The 21,275-nt window shown below is 40.8% G+C and overlaps 2 protein-coding genes across 2 annotated transcripts in view; both read right to left on the bottom strand.

Annotated features, from left to right (window-relative positions):
• Positions 1–2,789, bottom strand: part of wdr70 (WD repeat domain 70) — a 43,049-nt gene extending 40,260 nt beyond the window's left edge. The window contains exons 1-5 of the mRNA XM_005735199.1: positions 2,710–2,789; positions 1,495–1,554; positions 1,295–1,378; positions 1,110–1,209; positions 750–975 (exon numbers count right to left, since the gene is read on the bottom strand). Coding sequence (XP_005735256.1) covers positions 750–975; positions 1,110–1,209; positions 1,295–1,378; positions 1,495–1,554; positions 2,710–2,734 — 495 coding nt within the window. The 5' untranslated portion in view covers positions 2,735–2,789. The remainder of the gene's footprint in view (positions 1–749; positions 976–1,109; positions 1,210–1,294; positions 1,379–1,494; positions 1,555–2,709) is intronic.
• Positions 2,790–3,533: 744 nt separating this feature from the next.
• cplane1 (ciliogenesis and planar polarity effector 1) lies at positions 3,534–21,058 on the bottom strand. Its single transcript, XM_005735200.2, has 47 exons — positions 20,997–21,058; positions 20,766–20,869; positions 20,488–20,644; positions 20,285–20,388; positions 19,611–19,793; positions 19,228–19,477; positions 18,953–19,153; positions 18,054–18,841; positions 17,724–17,914; positions 17,416–17,496; positions 17,149–17,322; positions 16,018–16,185; positions 15,697–15,928; positions 15,423–15,559; positions 15,103–15,320; positions 14,852–15,016; positions 14,425–14,572; positions 14,227–14,336; positions 13,985–14,134; positions 13,776–13,887; positions 13,186–13,498; positions 11,981–13,096; positions 11,531–11,682; positions 11,352–11,425; positions 11,199–11,263; positions 10,773–11,037; positions 10,364–10,690; positions 9,582–10,211; positions 9,311–9,492; positions 9,147–9,225; positions 8,955–9,033; positions 8,491–8,625; positions 8,237–8,293; positions 8,041–8,126; positions 7,473–7,680; positions 7,300–7,374; positions 7,109–7,182; positions 6,882–6,981; positions 6,528–6,701; positions 6,201–6,243; positions 5,950–6,081; positions 5,688–5,862; positions 5,540–5,595; positions 5,294–5,461; positions 4,513–4,652; positions 4,142–4,398; positions 3,534–3,927 (listed from the first exon to the last, which is right to left on the bottom strand). Exons 2-47 carry the CDS (start codon positions 20,864–20,866, stop codon positions 3,781–3,783), a joined length of 8,979 nt encoding a protein of 2,992 aa, XP_005735257.1. The 5' UTR covers positions 20,867–20,869; positions 20,997–21,058; the 3' UTR covers positions 3,534–3,780.
• Between the last annotated feature and the right edge of the window lie 217 nt (positions 21,059–21,275).

Below are 21,275 nucleotides of genomic sequence, written 5' to 3' on the forward strand. Positions count from 1 at the left end.
TTAAAACCTCAAACACAGAACACAATGTTGGTTTTATATGTCGAGATTGTGATCTGTCGCAGTAGGAAAATCACACTATAAATTGGCTCATAGTGAAAAGAGCTTTGAGTGGTCAGTATCAATGTAAAAGCACTGTGGAAAAAGCCAGTCCATTTCATTCTTCAGTATCTGGGTCCTGTAACTGTGCATGCTATTTCACCGTTCAAATAGCTATTCATTGTTTATTTTTATTTACTTTTATTACCCTGCAATGATAATAAAATAGTTCTTTTAGCGACACAGAGACGAGGTTAAGGGAATGTAACCAACGCGGAAATCCAAAAATTCAGCAGCTCATAGCCTAGTGGCAATTGTGCCACGTATAAGGAGAGAGCTGACTGGCTGAAAAGTTATCTTGTACAGGAAGAGAAACAAGAGCAGAGTTCACACCAAAGAGGAAGAGCAGCTTAAAAAAAATCAACATCTTCATAGTTTTTAACTCTTGGATAATTCATGGCAAGCTAAATAATGCAGAGCGCATGCACAAAGAAGGGTAACTCACAGTACACAGCTACAACATGGATCTGCAAAGCGCTGTATAACACTTATAGACTACTAACATACCACCATGCCCCAACATTTACTGAGAAAATCTTGTTTTCTTAATGAGCAAGAAGAAAGTCAACACTTTAGACAGACTAAGTGTAATCAGATATATGCAGTATGCTGTAATTCACAGCCTACTAAGAGATTGTATAATTCAGACATACATCATCGTCGTCATCTTGTGCCTCTCCTTCTTCATCATCGTCATCATCACTGTGAGCCGTGCTGCCTGTGTAACCTGGTGGAAGAGGTGGCCCTACGTGCTCATCATCATCATCATCATCATCGCCCTGCTGAGCTGCATGCTGAGGAGGCACCGGTGGCCCGATAAGCTCTGAGTCTGAATCAGAATCTGAGCCACTGTCACTGCTGCTGTCGCTCTTCTGGACTCTAAAAATGATAAAAATAAATAAATAAGCTTTGTCAGACAAAGCAAAACATATTGTACACTTAAGTAGACAAATTGGAAGCCAGAACAGATGTAACAGTCAGTTAAGGATAAAACCTCATAAATGCCTCCCTACCTGGAAGAAGCAGCTTTTCCTCTCTGACTCTGGACTGACGGTTTGACTGACTTGGAGCTCTCCCCCTCCTCCTCCATTTCTATCTCCTTCTGCCGCTCCTCTAAGGACGCAATGATTCCAAATGCAATTAAACTCATCACGACTCCTAAGCAGGGTTATCACATTGCCAGTGATGAAACACTTACCTATCACACGCTGACTCCTCTCGATGGCTGTTCGCCGGGTCTGCTCAAAAATGGCATCAAGATCAAATGTGCGGGCTTTCTTACCTGGAAGATAAAAATAAAACTCGATGTATGACTGCAACAACTCAAATTGTCACTTTATCAGAGAATACTTTTTTTTACGTTTATATTTTCTGACAAGTGTGCTGGACTACACATACCAAACCCAGAGAATCCCATGACAGATGCAATGTCTCCATCGTCACTCGTCTTGCCTGTTGCTGTAAAAGAGGTCAGTGCCTTGTTTACAGTGTTAGACTCCATAGTGACAATTTCCGCTTCAGATCGCTTCAGAATGCTTAAAAATGAAAAGTAATTCAATTTGGGAGGGTTTCTGTTTTCCTCTGTAGAGCAAAGAAGAGCTTCAACATCACGTGTTTCAGTGAGATTAGGCAGACCAGGAAAAATACTGGGGTTACACAGACCTCCCAATTAGTAGACTCCACAACTAACTCCTGAGCCACTGTTCCTGTAGGTGTAATGTCCAGGTAACCCAGTGGTTTTATCCATATAGTGCATCAACCATTATATGGCTATGAAAGACATATATGTTGAGAGAGCATCTCTAACTCTATTGTTTATGCTTTGTTTAATACTCCACACTAGCAGCGTACACACGGATGAACAGAGGTATCCTCCTATGTCTACTCTGAATGTTCCAGTAATGTACAGTATTTCAATCAATAACCCCATCCTTTCCCTTTTCATTTATCATGATGTAAGACATGTAAACAATGTCAGTTCATATGCCAATATCCCTTAAAATCTGTCCCATTATTAAAGACTGGTTAAGGTACAATTATTTTATTTAAATTGGGACATAACTCTACATAAACTACGGACTATGGGGCTGTGAAAGCTAGCAAGCAAATAATCATGTACAAGAAATACTGATACCGACACAACAACTAATTTCCATATTGGCATGGAATTCATTCCGGGATTTATATGTAGGCTTCCGATAAGTGTGTTTAATCCACTTCAAATGTATTACAATATGAAAATACGTATGCTGTCCTCATTTCAGCTTACACAAAAAGATTTACAACTAGCAGTAGCTGTTCGTCTTTCCCCTTTTAAAGGGTAATAAGGATAAGATCAAAAGGGATAAAATGGGGGTAAATAAATGTGTGAATGCTGACAACAACTCGGCGTTTCAAACTATGCTATGGGAAACAGATCTCACATTATAGAAAACATTAGTTAAGCTAACAAATAAGCTAACAAAAAGAGCAACGTTGTCCATTTCTTCACATGTTGTGTTACTAAATTAATTTCACTAAGAACTCAGGACAGAGTTTATTGTAAGTGGTCATTCATGTTTAAAATTAACATAGTGTCCGGCTTACAGATAGACAAAGGCAAAAAGTTCCTACCTTCATCTCCTCTTTTGGAATCCATGTTTTCAAATACGAACGTTACCTTTGACCTCCGGACGTTCTCGTTGTACGTCTGCTGTGCGGCTCGCAGCGCCGCTGCTGGTGTGCTTCGGTATGACCTTGTTTTGATAATAAACCAATAAGTTGTCCAAGCCAATAAGATATAAAGTAATAATATTTAGCTCAGAACAAAGCATCGATGAAACAGAGGAGCTCACAATTCTTCTAATGTTCGAATTCATTGCAAACACTGGATTTATTTAGGGTGCATTTTTGTGGATCCATTGTAAAATAAGCTTTAGGAGAAGAAAGTCACCGCTTGTTAAAGGCTCAGCTCACATTTGCTTTAAAAAGTTTTTAAAAAAACCTATGTTGATAATGCCCAACACTTTTGGGAAAATATTCTGTGGACTAATGAGACAAAAGCTGAACTTTTTGAAGATTTAAGTCCTGTTGCATCTGAAATAAAATAAAAAAACCACACCATTCATAAAAAGCTGCTTCAGGGCCTGGACGAAGCTGTAATTAGGAGACATGAAGGAGAATGTCTGGCCATTATTCATAGCCTGAAGCTCATGCTCACTTGGGTTATGCTGGACAGTGATCCGAAACACATAGCAAGTCCACCTCAAACAAAAAATGTCTGGAATCAAATCAGACTGAGATGCTTCAGCTTAAACAGGCCGTTCAAAAACCCTTCAAAATGGTTGAATTACAGAGGATCACAGACATGAACATAACATTAGAAATGGAAGTTGAGCAAAGGAGAGAAGAACTGCCTCAAAATATTTATTATTAAGGAAGTGAAGTATGTACAAAAAAGTACAAATGTAGAAAGTTTTACACATACACAAAAATGGCAAGCCTATTACGCTACAAAACTGATTACATCATATGTAATTTATTGTTTTATTATTATTATTTATTTATTATTTTCATCAGTTTAAAACACTTTGGATTTACAGTATATGTAATAGGTACATACAAATACAGCACATTTCATTTTTCCAGCAATATTTTAAGCTATTTAAGTATCTACGTGGACCATTTTTGCTTTCCTGGAGACACTCAGACTTCCTCTCCAGCCGCCATCCTCTCAATAGCTTCCCAGTCTATTTTGCTCAGGTTGCTGCTTCCACTCTCAGAGAGATTATCCAGCCAGTCCATCTCTGATCTGGAAGCATCACCATGCTCATCCAAAAGCCCTGCCAAAGCCTGAGAAAATATTCAATTAAAAATACATTTTAACACAAAACCACATCATCTGTTTTCCCTTTAGTTACACAGAAACATTAAAATTGCTGTTTGGTTTGCTTAAACTAGCAATTACAGTTTTTAATTCAAGCACTGAGTGATCATAAGAGTGACTCAGAGTTGATTTTCCATCTACAGCATCTGGAAAATAGGTGGCAAAAAGTGAGGTTCTTACTATGTTAGACTGCAACTCCTCCTGCAGCCTATCGAACCCTGATCGCTCCATCTCTTCTCGCTCTCCCGGCCTTGTCTGCTCCCTCAGGATCCCTCTTCTTACTGCAGTTCCTTCTGAAGAACTTCTGTTCACTTCCGTCTTTCTCTGGTACCAATCATGCTGTTCCTTACTGTGGCTCGCTGCAGGAAGTTTACTTGGGCTCTTGAGCATACCACGTTTAGTCACCTGAGACAAGCGGTCCTTTGGCAAAAAGGTCGCTGAAACAAATAAATAAACAAATAAATAAAAATTAATCGCACAACCTAAACATTTTTCTTTTTTACAGTTTAAGCATCCATTTACTTTAATACCAATGTATTTCATTACAGTACCTGGTCGGTGTAGTCCCAGTCTCCTGTGGTAATCATCAGAAGGCCGTACCTGCACTTCAGCAAACTGTTGGCGAAGGCTGGCTGGGGTTTGTCCTGACTGGGGTTTCAGACTTCTTTTATTATTGATATCACTGTAAACTCTAGGACAGAGAAATCAACTCCATTACTATATAAAGCCTCAATTCTTTTTTTGTTTATTTTTTAATACACCGTCTCTGTAGGTACACGTCTTGGATACTCTGCAAAAGTTCTGAATTCATTCTGTAACTAGAAAAAAGGCCACAAAAGGTAACTGTGCGCTCATCTCTTAATAAATGTCAAAACAACTAGAATAGCAGCTCTCACCGATAATTACACCAACTATTATTTCTGGATGAGGATGACAAATGCATTTCAGCTTTAATGCTGGTGACTGCTTATAGCTGAAACACAAGAGTTTGTTTTCAACAAAGTGTCTCTGAATATACGACAGAGGTAGTCGACAGCCCTGACCTCAACATCCTGGCACAAAGACACAGAAGCAGAAGAGAACAACCTTGGTGCACTTCTATAGATGAACTATTAATGCACTCGTATGATGATAAATTCATGGCATCATAACAGAAGCAGCCTTATTCTACTTGGACCTTGGACCTTCAGAAAATAAAGTCCATGGGTTCACATAGTTTTCCTCGTCACTGTATATAATCTTTAAAAAAAAAGTTTACAAGGAATGTGTTCAACATTCTTATTATTCTTTAATGAGTCTGGTTCCCGGTCGAATTACTGTCACAGACGATACCTGTGAGTGCTGCCTGAGGGAGGAGCAAAGGAAGAGTGTGTGGCCGAGGCCACCTGAGGTCCTTCAGGCCTTGACGAGCTTAATGTGGATGCAGGAGAGGCAAGAAAGTCACTGACCAAAGAAAAAGCTTCATGGGTCCTCTTGTTGTACTGCTCAAGAAGCAGGGCCCTAATAAATCAAGAGAAATAGTTTTGCACAGGCAGACGCATTTCTTTAAGACAACGATTAAGTAAATAAAATACATACTTTTCTTTCTTCTCTCTGCTTCTCGAACTGGTCGTTCTATTTTTGGTTGCTGAATACTGAAGAGAACAAAAAAGTAACAAAGTGAATGGGATATTTCAAATACACAGCATGTGATAGAAACCCTAATGAAAAGGCGACTGAATCTCACCACTGCTGCTGAAGAAGAGAAAGGTTTGTGCTCCCTCTCTCTCAGGGTCTCTCTGTGTTTTTGATAAGCAGCCAGTCTTTCCCTCTGTCTTCTTCTCATCCACATCCTCAGCTCTCTTCTCTCATCCTCTGCATGATTCTGCGACATGGAGCTACTCTGCAGTTGGTCCTGCCTGCTGTGGGACATATTTAACAGCTCAGAGAAAAAACACACTTGTTTAAGTCACCATTTGAGCAGCACTCATTTTTAGTAGTCACTATACCTGCTACGGTGTGGAGTCTGTGAGGTGGACAAATCCAAGTCAGTCTGAGATAAATAGCCTTCTCTTATCAACTCGTCTAAGATTTCTGCTGTATCGGATAGCTCAGTCTGACCCAGATTCTCATCTGCTGATCTAGACATTGACAGGTAGAGGGCAGAATATTTTAATATTCAAGAGAAATGGGAAAAAAGGCGAGCAAATCAACAGCAGAAATGATAAGTTATAAGATCAGTATACCAACTTCAACTTACACGTGAGATATCCTGAATGTTTCATTTAACTGAGCTTCCATTCCTGTAGATAAAACATACAAGAATTATGACTTAAATAACCACGTATGCTAGTACAGTTTGTCCTCCATCTATAAAGACAGATTCACAATCAGGTCAAATAGTACAGTAGTCCTCTATTAGAGAAAAATAAACATTATTATACCCAAGTTCAGCTCATTTTGGTGAGACAGAAACATAGAAACAAACAACAAGAGTGACAGCTAGTAAGTGTTATTATAGATCAGCCTGCTGTTAAATATATTTGTTGTCATTAGTGATGTTTTTTTAAATTAATTGCGCGATTACTTGGTGGGCTGTTTAGGTGGGACAGACCAGCTCTGTGACCGTGCGGAGAAGTGGAATAATGAAAAGAAGTTGTTCTTTCAGGACTGGAATCAAACACAAACTCCTCTTCTTGATTTTCATCATCTTCTTGGGATTCACTCAGTTCAGGTAAAATGTCCACATCAGGTGCCCATGCTGTTAGACAATATATAACTGATATCAGCATTTGAACAAAAACAGTGACGCACAATGTAATATCTTATATTTGAAATATATTACAAAAATAACGCTTTCATTATATACTGTAACTAATTTTTTGAGATGAACTAAAAATGCAGATGATTTCACTACAGATGAATACATTTTAGGAAGCACCTTTCTTAGGGACAGTGAGTCTGACAGTTTTCTTTACTGCTGTGGTCGTCCTCACATAAGGGACCTTCTCTGGCTTGAGCTTTTCAATAGTGTTAACCAGCTACACGAAGACACAACAGAATAACCAAGAAATTACCTATAACATAAGCATGTCAGCTGTAGAATTCAATTTGTAAACTCTGGTGACATTAAAAATACAAGTAGTATAAGTACAAAACATTTTCTACCATCCCGGAGTTTGAGAAGTCCTTCTCCAAATGATCTGCAATGTTCTGTAGAGCAGCCAACTTGGAATCCAGCTCTGAGAGGCAAGAGGAGAACCTGACTATAGGAGTTGAAGAGGAGACACTGGGTGGTTCAGAGCTCTGAGTCTTTATAGCCTGAAGGATCTCAGAGTCAGACAAATCAACCGTCTCACTGTTTAGTGGAGTGTTTCTCTCGGAAACCCTGCTGGGTTCAATGTGGCTGACTGAAGGGGACTCCTCGGGAATATCTAAAATATACAAAGATATTTGGAAGAATAGCAGTGGTGTGCTTTAACAGCGGCACAACAATTTTCAGTAGACGGAACTCTATAAAACTTATAAAGACCTGGTTGAGTCGTGGGTTTCAGGAGATTCTCTGGAATTGTGAATGACGGTTGCGGAACGGCACCGACATCATCACCCCTGATAACAGAGGTTGCAAGAACATGAAGCTGAGCAGATGTAGGTGAAGAAGGGTGGATGAATGGAAGATCCTGACGGTGCCTCCTTTCCTCTATATCTAAGACACTTATGAACTGGCGGCTGCCCACATCCTGAAAAAACAAACAAACAAACAAAAAAGATACTTTAAGCAACCTCCTGATGAAATATAATAAAAGGGGTAAAAGTGTGCATAAATCATATGAACTTAATACATTATAGTTACTGCATGAAAAGACCTGCATACTTTTATTTACAGGCGTTAAAAGAGCATCTATGCTAAATATATTCAGTGCATCCAGGTAATAACAGACCCTTTTTTCACAGCAGCTATTTTGACATGAAACAGCAGGTTAAAAAATATACTGTTGTATTCAAATATAGCTGTACAATCCAAAAGCACAATTTACTGTAGCTAAAAATTGTAATGCTCCTTTATTTGGTGAATCCAGCATGTATTCCAAGGATCTTACCATAACTTTCTCTTCCTCCTGTCTTGGCTCCTTGGTGTTCTGAATAGTGACTTCACTGCACACCCGGAAATCCCCAGAATTTTGTGCTAGGTGGAGAACACAAAACATACACACCCACAGATATTCTCAGTTGTATCATATAATAAATAAATAATCAGACTGTTATCACTGACCCTGCAAATTCAAAGAGACTTACATTTAGGGCTGCCAGCCTGGACAGATACAGCTTTATCCACAAGCTTGGGAGCATAACCTGAAAGAAGAAGAATAAATGCTAAGATTTTTAGCTATAATTCAAGTTTTTCTTTAACTGTTTATGCTAATTATTTCTTATGAATAAAAACAGTCAGGCTGTTAAAGAAATTTCATTCAACTACAAATAAATGTAAGCTGTGCAGTAACTTTACAACCATGTAAAACCATTGCATCAACACTTTAACTTTAACTCACCTGGATCTGTGTTGGTGGAAGCATCATGGCACTCTGGGGGCCGTTTACATGCGGAAGCAAAGGCATGGAGCTCAGCTGAAGTGGACATAACTCTGTCCAATAATCTCTGACCAGTCAGTGAAGAGTCAAAAGATTCTAGGAGTTAACAAGAAGCAGATCAATAGAACTGCAAATGGGACATAATATATGATATTGTCTCATCAAGAATGTCCTTATCTCCTTGTTCTTATTTCTGAGGAAAGTTTTAAAGAGTCTGAATAATTATTGCTAGTTCAGAAGAGATTTTTAAAACAGTATTACTTCTCCGCGATTTCAAAAAGAAAGCATACATTTTGTGGCTCCTGGCATCTACAGTGGTGCTTTAATACTCTGAAACTGGAAACTCAACAGTGCCAAAACCTACTAACATACAGTAAGCATGCAATGTCACCGTAAATATCAAGTGTTGTGCATTTAAGACCAACCAGGAAGAATGGGAATATCCTGTTCGGGGATAATCTCTTTGGCAGCTGCAGGCTCTTCACTCACAGGAAGTTCAGCTGGCTAAATATATAAACATACGTAAAAACATAATAATGAAGCAAACATATGATGAGTGTGTTGTAACTTAATATCTATTAAGCACAAAAAACTTTTTGGAATTAATATCATTCTACCTCATGTGTAGGAATGATGGAGTCATTTGGTCTGAATGTGACCTCAGTTTTTCTCGCCTTCCCCTCTCTCCTCTTCAGCCTAGAAATGACACAAAATGATATATAAGTAAAATAGTGACCAAAAAGGGGGGAAACCACTTAATATAAAACTATTATGTGTTTGCCTGTTGTTGGAGATAGAGGTGGAAGAAGTGGGGTCTCTTCTAGTTGTTTCAGCAGATGGGTCTACTCTAAGTAACTGCAGCCGAGCCTCTTCAGCATTCGGGTTTCTCTTCACTAAGTTAGTCAAATCCTCCATGGAAAAGAGACGAGTTACATGGGTTGAAGCAGTGGCCAAGGGTAACTCCTGTGGGACAGGCATCCATCAATAAACTATAACACAAGATACAGCGGTACCAAATGTGAAAATCAGGACGTTTGTGAAGCACTGCTTACCATTTTTGGTTCAGATTTAATATGCAGAAGCTTGATCGCAGGTGCTTCTCTAATTGGAGCTGCAATCAAAGGAGGATGTCTGGGAGAAGAAGGCAATCTGGGGAAGGTGATGTTGCTTTGAGAAACAGACTGTACGTGCAGAAGGCGAAGGCCCTGCAGTGCTGCAGGTGTGTGAGCTGGAAAAGCGGGAAGGAGTAGGGAGAACTCTTGACCTCTGGACTGCTCCGATGGCCAAATCTGATTTTGAGAGTTTCTGGGAGTAGGATTGTGTGGAGGATTAAAATTCAGCTGTCTTTTTGGAACTGAAGACCCGTCTGCTTTCTTTAAGGTGGTTTGGTCACTGTGCTTAAACTTTTTCTGATCAAATTTTGAGGTTGCAGGATTTAAAGTGTGCAATGCTTGGGGGTTTTGGGCCGGATAACACTGCGGGGCATTCTGCTGGGGTAACTTCAGGCCCAAAACCTGTGGAACAGAGTCATTTTGGCTGCTACCATTACAAGGCTGCAACACAGGAGTGCTGTGAACAGTGTCTGTAGTGGTCAGAAGGCCCTCGGAGGAGGGGATTAACTTCCTGCTCTCAAACAGCTGAACGTCTGCCGAGTTCGCCTGGACGGACAGTGGCTGCATTTCCTGAAGAAACAAGGACTTATTTCAAACTTGGTTTCACTGTGTTGCAAGCATTATTCACACAGAAAAGCAATCTGTTAACATTTTTCTAAAATTAAGGAATTTCTCTGTTTTTAGGATAAATAAATATATTGGTTTATCTTATCTTATCTTACCTGAAAATTTACACTGGTTGTACTAGACAGCAGAGCTTTTGTCTGTGTCTGTTGATTGGCAGGCTGGTCTGGAGGTCGGCATGTATGGGTGTGAATGAACTGGGTATTCTTGGATCCTGAATATGTCTGTACTGGATGTGGCACAGAGACGGTAGCTTGATTGGGTAAGGCGCTTGGTTCAGGAACGAACCTGGTAGTGGAAGATGATGGCACATTACGGTCTGAGGAGTTCATGTCTGGGTGGGTCAAAGAAGCACTCTGCTGGGCAAGTTGTAGGTTGGCAAATGTAACTCCCAAAACCTCTCTCAGACTCATGTAGTTGATATGCTGCAATGAAAGGACAAATACGCTCAGTTCAGCGTTAATCTTTTGAATCCAATCCTTCCCTTTTGCTTGGTCCCATTTTTACCTGAACCAGCCTGAATAAGTCTTCACCCAGACGTTCTCTCATTGGTGGAATGTGGGTGGTTGACGGCTGATTGGAGTTTGGAGAATATGCAGTGGCTCCACTAGCTGTGGAGCTTTGTGGATGAAAATTTGAAGGAGCTACAGATGGTTTGGGGGGTGGCATGCCAGCTGAATCAGAAGTTTCTGCCTGGACTGTAGCCTCAGACTGTATAATGGAAGGTGCAGGAGGCTCTGGGTGTGGAGGTTCTTGTATGCTTCCAGCATGACTGTACAGGAAATTTCACCAATAATTTTGCATGCTTAGATTTGCAGAGATTTTTTTAAATTTTAGAAATGTCTGAGAAACATGCATTACTGAACAAATTAAATGTTCTCCTCTGAGAAAACAGTGTCACCATTATATATAGGTATAGGTATAATAACTTACACAGAGGTGGAACTGGATATATTGTCAGTTTTTTCTGAGCAGTCTAGGTCTGCAAGCTTTAAACTCTGAAAACGAAAAAAACAACAATCAAATTGTCTTTGACAGTCACGATGATAGAGATGAATACTGGGAATGTTAACAGAGGATACTAACCATGTTGGGTGTGCAGCTTTTTCCACTGGAACCAGAAGACAACACATCCAAGCCCTCACTGTCACTGTGTTTGCCTAGAAATATAATATAAATCCATTAGTATTTTCTCTTTAAAAAACAAACTAACAAAAAACTGTGTTATGGCAGCCTTCATGTTGCAGTATAACATAGCGTCATACAGTCTTTTTCAGGTGTAACATCTAAGTCATCGAGAGATGGCTGTATTGGACTTGACGGTCTGTGTGGCGCATCAAAAGTCAGCTGATTATGGACAGCAGGGAGAGGACTCTGGTGACTCTTCAGCTCTTCTGGTTCATCTATATGAGAACCACTGCAAGGAAGAAAATAAGAACGACTCACTGGAGAGGCAGCTAAATGGCACAGAGGACCAACAGAACAGCAACATGTAGGAAAAAGTAGGACAGGAGGCCATAACTAAACACAACCCAGTTTTATAAACTGATCAAGACTTATCTATAAAAGAGTAGATTTCATTTGGCCACCTATAATCCAAAAAAAACTGACTGGCAAGTACAGACTGGCTCGATAAAGACATCCTCTGAATGTGTGTCAGTCCAGTTTGTTTAATATAGAAATTTATGACTGTAAATAAAATATTGGGCACTCACATGGATAGTTCTCCTTGCTGTAGATTGTGATCTAGACCAGTGACAGGAGTGTTAGCTGATCCGGGGTAGCCTGTGTCAACACTGCTCTCTCTTTCTAGCTTACTTTCCACCTCAGACTGCAGCACAGGGGCTACTGTCCATTCCATTTCTGGGACTCGGAAGTGGGCGCTAAAGCAGTCCATCCCAAGTTGAGCGGTGTACCTGCGCTCCAGCAAACTGAGGGAAGTAAGGATGGCAGGTGCTGAGGCTTTGACACGAATCACTACACCTTCATCTGCTGTTCGTCCAACTTTTCCTGCTTTATCTTTCTTTACTCTACCATGATGCCCCATTAGCGCCCTTTTGTCAGCCCAGCGAACCATCCACTCCAGCAGCCTGCCCAGTTCTGGAAACTTAGATTCCAATTGAGTATCCAAGCCCTGCTGCAATTCAGTTACAGCTTCCACAGACACTGAAGGACTAAATATGTTATCTGATGGCTGTGCAGTGGTTGAAGCACTTTGAATAGGCCTACTTTCACTACCAGACATCCCTCCCATCACTCTTTGGTCTAAAGGCACACTGCTTTGCTGTCGGAGGCCAAACAAACCTTTTTGCCGCCCTATTCTCAGTCCAGGATGAGAACTGGCAGAAGGGTTAGACCTGGTTATGGGGGTTTCATTCCAGACAGAGGAAGTTTGCAGTTCAGGTGTTGTGCCATGTTTTACAGGTCTGTAGCAATAACCAGCTCTGAATACAGGTGGATCATGGCCTGGGTGTTTTCTTGCTGGATTGAGCCCATCTCTTTGACGACGATGTATGGTGGTGAGCACGTCAAAGGTGAGAGAATGCAACTCCTTCTTCCTCAGCTCAGAGCAGTAGCCCTTAAACAAAGGTAGTTCACTGCTCGAGTCCCCACCATCGGTACTATCCTTCTCTAGCACGTAGCTGAGGAAGAGCTCCAGGAAACTCAAGTACTCCTCATCCTCCAGCTCAAACTCCCAGGTCCCAACCACTGGTGGGGAGGGCTCCCTTATTTTCTTGGCACTGCCTTGGTTACTCTCCTCTTGAATTACGCTTTCAATCTTAACAGCAGTCTTCTTTTCATTTTCTCTTTCTTTCTCCTTTCTTTTGACTCTGAAACAATCACATAACGCAAAATAAGATACAAATAAGACACACAACACCACAGAATAATGGCAGTGATAGTATTTCACACTGCCTACCCGGTCATAGCTCTAGAATACTGTTCAGGAGAGACTGCCCCAGATGTATCATCTGTTGTGTCTCCATCAATTCGCATTGATGGGAAACCACAGTCAGTTATGGTGCTGGTACTCAGACTTGTACCCAATGACAACTGCCCTAACATGGCCATCCCATGTTCCTGATCATCCTCCTCTTCATCCTCTTTCTCCCACAGATTGAGCACAGGGGGAGCCAAGTGCCTTTCTAGTCGTGCCAGATGTTTCCTCCTTTGCCTGTGTTTGTCTTGAATGAGAATCACCATGAGCTCGTTGCCTTCTTCTTTTATCCCATCTAGGAATCAGATATTACACAGAGAATCAGCATCCAGTTATCACGTGTTTTCAACAGAAATCAAAGCTCAAACACTACTATTATGACTTGTTTTAAAGACCATAATAAATTATTATATAGGCATCACATCTGGCCTTTTAAAATATAAGATGAAGGCTTTCACTGCCTTCTATGCATTTAAAATGCTAAAAGAAGGATTAAAGCCAAAAGCTATTAATTTCTTTAAGTGTTGCACAGCACTTCAAAGCAACTTGCAAACAAAAAGTGGGGTCTGTACCAAGCACATTGCACTGCCTCAGCCTCTCCAACAGCGAGTTATACTTTTCTCTCAAAGGGACTCTGACAGACTCTTTCTCCTCTGGGAAGGCTTTTACAAGTGTGTCTGCAACCTAAGAAAAAAGAAGACAAACCAAAGAATGAAAAATGTAGTCACTAGAGTGTCTTTCATCATAAGATACCATGTATAATTAGACAAGGGATTGTCACCAGAGACACAGGAGGTAGTTCAGACATGAGGCTGAGCAGTATGTCTTGAAGAATTTCATCAGCACTAAGGAAGCGTGAGAAAGGCAGAAGTCGACAGGCCCAAAGGAGAGCATCAACACAGGCAGAATTCACTTCAGAATCTCCAGAAAACTGAGGAGCATAAATATACCAGAGCATTTAGAAGGCATCAGTGGCTAAAGAATAGAGAATAAATTGCACATTCACACTCAAAAAAAGTGTACCTTTTCATCTGTAACATGCTCTCTGGCAGCCTGATACCTCCTGCAACATATTGAGAGCTGGTCTCTGACATGAAGCATCCAGCATAGAGCACACAGCTCCCTGAAAACAACTTCATAGCAGAAATATGGTTAATACAAGTAACCTGAAACTAGATCATCACCAATTATATCCACAATTTACAGTAAGCAGCATCTTACTAATAGTCTGAATGATGTCAGAGTCCAGGTGACCATCATTATTCGGCCCCCTTCTGAAAAAACCACTACGAGTGATGAACTTCATCAAGCCATCCGGGAAAGCCTTTTCCTCCTCAGCAGCGGATCGATGAGAATACTTCTTCTTGATCTGATTAAAGACAGAAAAATGTTTACCACCACCTATTCCACAGGACATGATCGACCACATTATTTTGTCCATATGCATAGCGGACCAATGAAGATCTATTAAAAAAAAGAAAAGGGTAGGCAGTGAGACAAAAAGCATTTTCATGTGTCTTTTAGAACACACTCGTAATACAAAATTGTAAACAAGAAATTTAGTTGTTGTTTTCTAATTATCTAAATCATTCATTCAAACTAGAATATCCCACTTCTTTTTTAAGCCCTTCCTTAAGCGAAGAAATACCTTGTGTAGCAGGTGTCTGGTACGGCGCAGAGAGCTGATGTACCACTGAGCAGCAGAACGGCAACACCGGCCAGATCTTAGGAGCAACACTAATCTTTGAAGATCCATAGAGACTTTGTGTCGACATGTGATTTCTGCAAACTGCCCCTCTGTCCCTATTTGATCCTAATCATGAGACACACGCACAACATTTAGCAGACAATTATCCTGTGAATGTACCATATGCAAACACTGATCTTCTATTAATGCACCTGTGTGTTGGGAGAAGGCTGTGGACAGTACAGAGGTGGGGAGGGAAGATACAGTCCACTGGGCACCAAGATAGGTAGGGAAGAACACAGGTCTTTGGCTTTGTCCAGCAAGGTAGACAAGGGTGAAGATAAAACATTCAGTCCTGCAATGACTGAAGCTTTCAGAATCTCCTGTATGGAGATCTGTAACAAGTCCCAGTCTTCTCCTTCCAAAGGATCTTAAAAAACAACCACGCAAAGACAAAACAATAGCACAGACAGCAAGGTTAAAAGGTTTCATGTGCACTGGGATCACCTCATAGAAGTCAGGTCTCACTAACCTGATAAGCTCTTGTCAGCATCTTTATCAATGCAATCTTGGGAGGCAGTCTTGTTGCCCAGAAAAGACTCCAACTCCGCCTGAAAAATGCTTTCTGGTTCTAAAACTGCTGGCAGGTGGAGCTCTCTCCTCCTGAGCCTGTCATAAAACATGTCACAGGGGAAAAAAAAATTCACAAATATTGAAGTCCATCCATCAACCCTCTTCTGTTTATGCAGTTTAATATACGATATTCTAAAAACATCAGCCTGTTTGTTATACGTTTTCAAACTGACCGAGTGAAGTCAAAATGGTTGGTGCAGTAACTGGTGTACGCCAGGCTCAGAGACACTGCTGTTTTCCAGTCCCCCAGATGATAAGCTAACCAAACAGACTCAGGAAGTAGACCCCCTATCAGGAGCAGGTCCTGAGCATAGTCCACTGTCCATACTTCCGAAAGATGCTGCTGTCGAACTGCACGAGCCACCTCCTCTTGGCACAACGACACCACACGCTCAACACTAGGGGCTGAGGAAAGACATATTACATGATACAACAATACATGTTATGAATAAATCCTAATAAATTTTTAACTGATGAGTAAGTTGTCAACACACCATGAGGTAGATGTAGTGGAGGCAGAACTACGACATTATGAGCGGGCAGGACGAAGAGCGGCTGGTTGGTGAAGTAAGAGGCCATGAATCTCCCCAGTGTCTGAACCACCGCAATGGCAGCGTCATTGTGAAGGTCCATCGGGAGCCATGGGCAAGGAAGAGAATCTACTGAAGGGTGTAAAGGCAGAGATAATAAATAACATCTTCTATTTACAGTGATTTGGTTACTTGATTTCTGCATATAACCAGTAAATTAGAATTATGGTTTGTCTAAACTATATGTCAGATAGTCAGATGAAGTCAGTTTTCCCACTATTATCTGACATTAATACTCCCCTCAGAATTGTATGAAAATAAAGTTTCCATGACACTTCATGTGTACACTAACACTATCAATGTCTTTATAGAGAAACAGTCTGAAAATGTGTTCAATTTTCCTGTCTTGCCACCCTTCTACTTCTCCAGCTGGCAGCTGGTTTTCATATAGAACTCATATAAACACATTTGATTTCCACTGTGGTCAAATTGTGCTTTTTAAAGTTATTCTGAGAGACTGTAACCTACTGCCTATCTATGAGACATAAAGGCAGACAGTAAACTCTGCTTTAAAGCAGCTTTTAAAGCCTGGTCTTGTAGACAGAGAGATGTATGTGAATGTCGAATCAAAGTATTTCATGCTAATGACTCTTTTTATGTGCACCCTGCATGCTTTAAAGCGTGAGGTAATATAAAATGATGTACTGCATGCAGCAGAATATGGTCACAGAACAATCTGCAGTAACTGTGTGATAGATCACATCAAGAACAAAAAAGTACACTACTGCCCTAAAACTTTGTTAAATGTAATAAGACCTGCTATCACTTATAGTTACTGCCTTGTTTTTCCTCAATTTCCTTTGGTCTGTTTATCAAATAATGTCTCTTCTGGGTCATCTGTTGTTTAAAACCATCTGTTGTAATTGCTTGCATCTAATGTAGTGAACTGATCTTTTGCCTCCAAATATCACATTTCCATTGTTAAATAATGAACATTATCCCTGTTAAAAACAAACAAGCCTAACTGCAAAGGATTTATTAGAAAGTTTCCAACAATGGCTTTAATTACTTAACATCTTGATTCTCGAAACTTACTCAAAGATGAAGTTTTGGAGGTCACGCTGTCCTTCTCCTGTCGAGCCCTGTACAGTATCAGCTGAGACATGTGGTCCCCCAGCTGCTGGGCTTCTTTTAGTTGGTACTGTGATAGCAGACTATACAGGAGAGCCAGACAAAGCCGTGTCTGCTGAAAGACACTACGATCACGACCTAACAAGAGAGGCATATAATGACTATTTTAAACTGACTGTGACTATGCAGTCTGGTGCCCTAATGTAAAACCTGAAATATACTTGTTCTTACTTTTGTCACTCTCTTGACAAATCTGTAACCGCCACACATCGGCACTTTCCGGGTATAAGCCACACAGGAAAAGATGTTCACCTAGTGCAACAAAGGACAAACTTTTAGTTAAACAACACCAAAACAAGATGCACTATTTCTGTGTGCTTATTTTGTCTTTTAATACATAAAGCGTAACTGTTATATTTGGTAATATTTGGTAAAATAAAAAACAACTTTTTGTATCTTTTTGGGTTTTTTCACTTTCTGTATCTGGCATCAGAGTTACGTTTAAAAAAAATACTGTAGTTATCCATCCTGCTCCATACCTGGATAACTCAGCAGTGCGGGGCCCTCTTCTAGTCTTTCTCCAATACCCTGCAGTGCTGTCTGAATCTGGGACATGATGACAGACAAATGCTGATCTTCCTCGTCCCAGCCATCATAGCCTTTAAATCTTTTTAGTTCTTCTTTATACTGCTGGGTGACCCTGTACACCAGCTGCCACACTCCCAACAATCTGCCCCAAACAAAAAACAACAAAATCAAATTCTGTAAGACTTTGATAAAGCCTTATATTCAGTGGACGACATGAAATTTAGTGGCTAAAGCTAAGCTTTGCTTATAACTACTTATGTAGAGAAAAAGTCTGTTCCAACCTGCTGGACGGTCGCTGAGGAGCAGGTTGAGCTTGAGGTACAAATATTGATTTCTCCTCTTTCTCATCCTGTAACTGAGGCACATGATATATATCTGAAGAGGAGAGCTGCGGTGGATGTGAAGCAGATTGCTTCTCAATAGAGGGCCAGTCAGATTCTTGCTGCAAGCAGTAAGTGTGGTCAAGAGAATCAGAGATAAGCTGCAATATAAGCATGACTCTGGATAGACTTTCAGATGATACCAGGCATTGGCTCATGTGTTTGGAGTCAGGATGAGGGTTTAGAATAAGGCATATTATCTGTTTCGTAAACTCCACCATCAGCCCTAAGCAGTTGGGCCCATTTGAGTGAACAGTATCCCAGGAAAGGAAAGAAATAAGGGTCTTGATGAGCTGTGAGAGCCAAGTAAATGGCGAGGTATTCATTCTTCCTGTATGGATGACAGAGTTGGGTACCAAATGGAGTAAAGCAGCAAATCGAACCACAAAGTGCAGGGTGTGCCTCAGCAGAGGAGCTCTGTGTTCCACTGCATTTCCAAGAGAGATGCCAAAGGCCCACGCAGTCAACAGTCTACTCTGGATCTTCCCAAGTTTACGGTGAAGAAGAGTCTCCCTCTCCAGTTCAACAGAATCAGTTTCATAATCTTGGCCAGTAACAAATGAGGTGTCAGCGTGTGTCTCTAGGGCATGGATCGTGTCAAACATTGATGCAAACTCCAAACGACCACCATCCTCCACATGAGAACCGGCAGGACGTCCATCTAGATCAGAGTCATCTTCAAAGACGGCCTAGGAAGCCACACACACAAACAGCAGATTAAAACAATCAGGAGGACACATTATAAATCAGTGTTACCCAGACTAAAACAAGAAATTTCTCTCTAATAATATGTGACTGACTTGTATGTTTTCAAGAAGCTCCTTTGTGCCACCCAGTGTCTGCTGGTCCAGCAGAAATTGAGGCAAAGTGGATCCATTTGTGGCTGCTGAAATGAAAGAGCCTGTGGTCTTGGGTCGACATGTACTAGTGGGACTGAATACATCCAGGCTGAGGTCCAGATTCAAGCAGGATACCGAGTCCAACCATGCCTTTACATGACTCTAGAAATAACAAATATACGTAAATTGTAATGCTTAGAGTACTAATAATTTTCTAAAAGTCCTGGGCTAATTACCTGTGATTCATCCAGCATTCGGCTGGTCTTCTCAAGATCTTTTCTTGTGTCCTTCAGAAGTGTTTTTAGTAACAGGGCAGGAGAAGGCCTGTCTAACACCCTCATCACTGTGGCCATGTAACCATCAGACACAATGAGATACAACAGTCGTGGATGCCAGGTCACAGAATACCGCTGTCTCATCACGTCCCGCACAGACAAACTGGAGCTGGACAAAGAGGCTTCCCCATTCCTTGTAGACATGGGTGGACTTCATAGAGAAACATAAGATCAGCACAGAAATTAGAACAAAATAAAGAAAGGGAACATATGCTCAAACCAATCAACAACTTTTCAAATGGAGTAGTAAGTGACAAGCACGACAGCCTTTAAATAAAGTATACCGGTAAGTGACGAGAGGGTGCAGGGGTAGGAAGTGTGCAGGTCCAAAGTCGACATTGCAACCAGAGCTTGTTAAAGTGAGCAGACCCCCAAGGCGAGCCAGCATAAGAAGAGAGCCTCGCTTCAAAACACATGCGAAGAAAAGGCCTCCAGGGGACCAGCTGACACTGCCCACCCAATAGGACCTGAAAGAGAAGAAATGCAATTAGTTTCAGCTAATTTTTACATATATAGGACCAAATCATCCCTAACAAGTGACTTTACATATTATGGTGAAGGCTACATAATGTTATAAATAAACTCCCGTTTCATAAACACTTAGAGATGACAAATAATGCTATTTTAACATGAGAAAACCTCACATGGGAGCAGACTCAGGGATGAGATAAGAATCATTCCAACAGAGATCCCAAAATACTTTCAACCACAGAGAGCCTTGTGTGATACATCACACCATTTAGTAGTAGTGGCAGTCTTGATTGCACTTCTTGGCAATTTTAACACATTTGTATATATATAGTTGATTTCTCTTCCTGGGATGCTGGGAAAGAATCATGCAATGCTGTTTATTTCTTGTAAATACTGTACAATCTAGCAGTGACTGTTAAATAGAAGTTTTCTCGCAAACTGGATGACTGTCGCACAGTGCAAATCATTTTTACTTGTACACACTGACCTTATGTATTTGGAGGGGATCTCCATTTTCTTACTTCCACATCCTCCGAGGCCACTTGATATCGAGACAAAATTCTGCATGCTCACAAAGAGGACCTGTGTAGCCTAAATTCCAACAGGCAACACACGTTTTGATTTATGTTTCTACTGATCAATGGACCTAAAAAATGTAGATGTGAAAAAAGAAAGAAGCTACATGCTCACCTTAGGTTTCCTCTGGTTCAGAACAATGGCTAACAGTCGGCCGTCTGGTGAGAAGGCTGGCACCAAAGCCCCTCTGGACTTGACTGGTTGGCATGGTGGAGTGAGACGAGACATGGGATATGTCTTAGTGACCCACTGTATCCTGTATCCCACAAAACTAAAAGGAAAAAAATAGTCCTTTTAGTTCTATATGTTTAGTATTTAAATTTACTATTTAAATGTTTCGAATTATATTTACTCAAGGAGAGTCTTACTGTTACAGCAATGTGTTCACTCACCCTGATTTCATGTGACCTTCTTTCCATTTAATCTTAAGGCAAGTGATAACAAGCTTCTTCCCAGATGTGAAAACAAAGGCAGATAAGCAGCTATCACCCATAACCTGAGGTAGTTTGGATGACAAAAAAACATATAAGATCTCTAGACAATAAGAAATGATGAGAAGGTCTTTAAAATGCTTTTGTTGATTTAAATATGGCACAAATATGGATTCTGTTTAGAAACCAGACCTCTGTCTTGACAAAAATTGTGTGCTGGGATGCTTCTTTGTCTTGGGAAGAAGGCAGGATGGTGTCTTCTAGGGACTTTATCAGAGCCCAGTGTCCTTTGACTGGACCATCTCGCAATCCTGTCAAATCCTTCACGTCTATACATTCCCACAGGAAAACTTGCCCAGTTATGGCCACCAATAGCACACGTGTCCCATCACAGGAAACCTGGAGGGACAGCCTTGAGGAATTCCCTGTGAAAATATCGGATCGGATAATTTTGTTACAGATGTTCACTAC

The sequence above is a fragment of the Pundamilia nyererei genome, unplaced genomic scaffold (assembly GCF_000239375.1).
Source record: "Pundamilia nyererei isolate P.nyererei 1_Seehausen unplaced genomic scaffold, PunNye1.0 scaffold00063, whole genome shotgun sequence".
NCBI lineage: Eukaryota > Metazoa > Chordata > Actinopteri > Cichliformes > Cichlidae > Pundamilia > Pundamilia nyererei.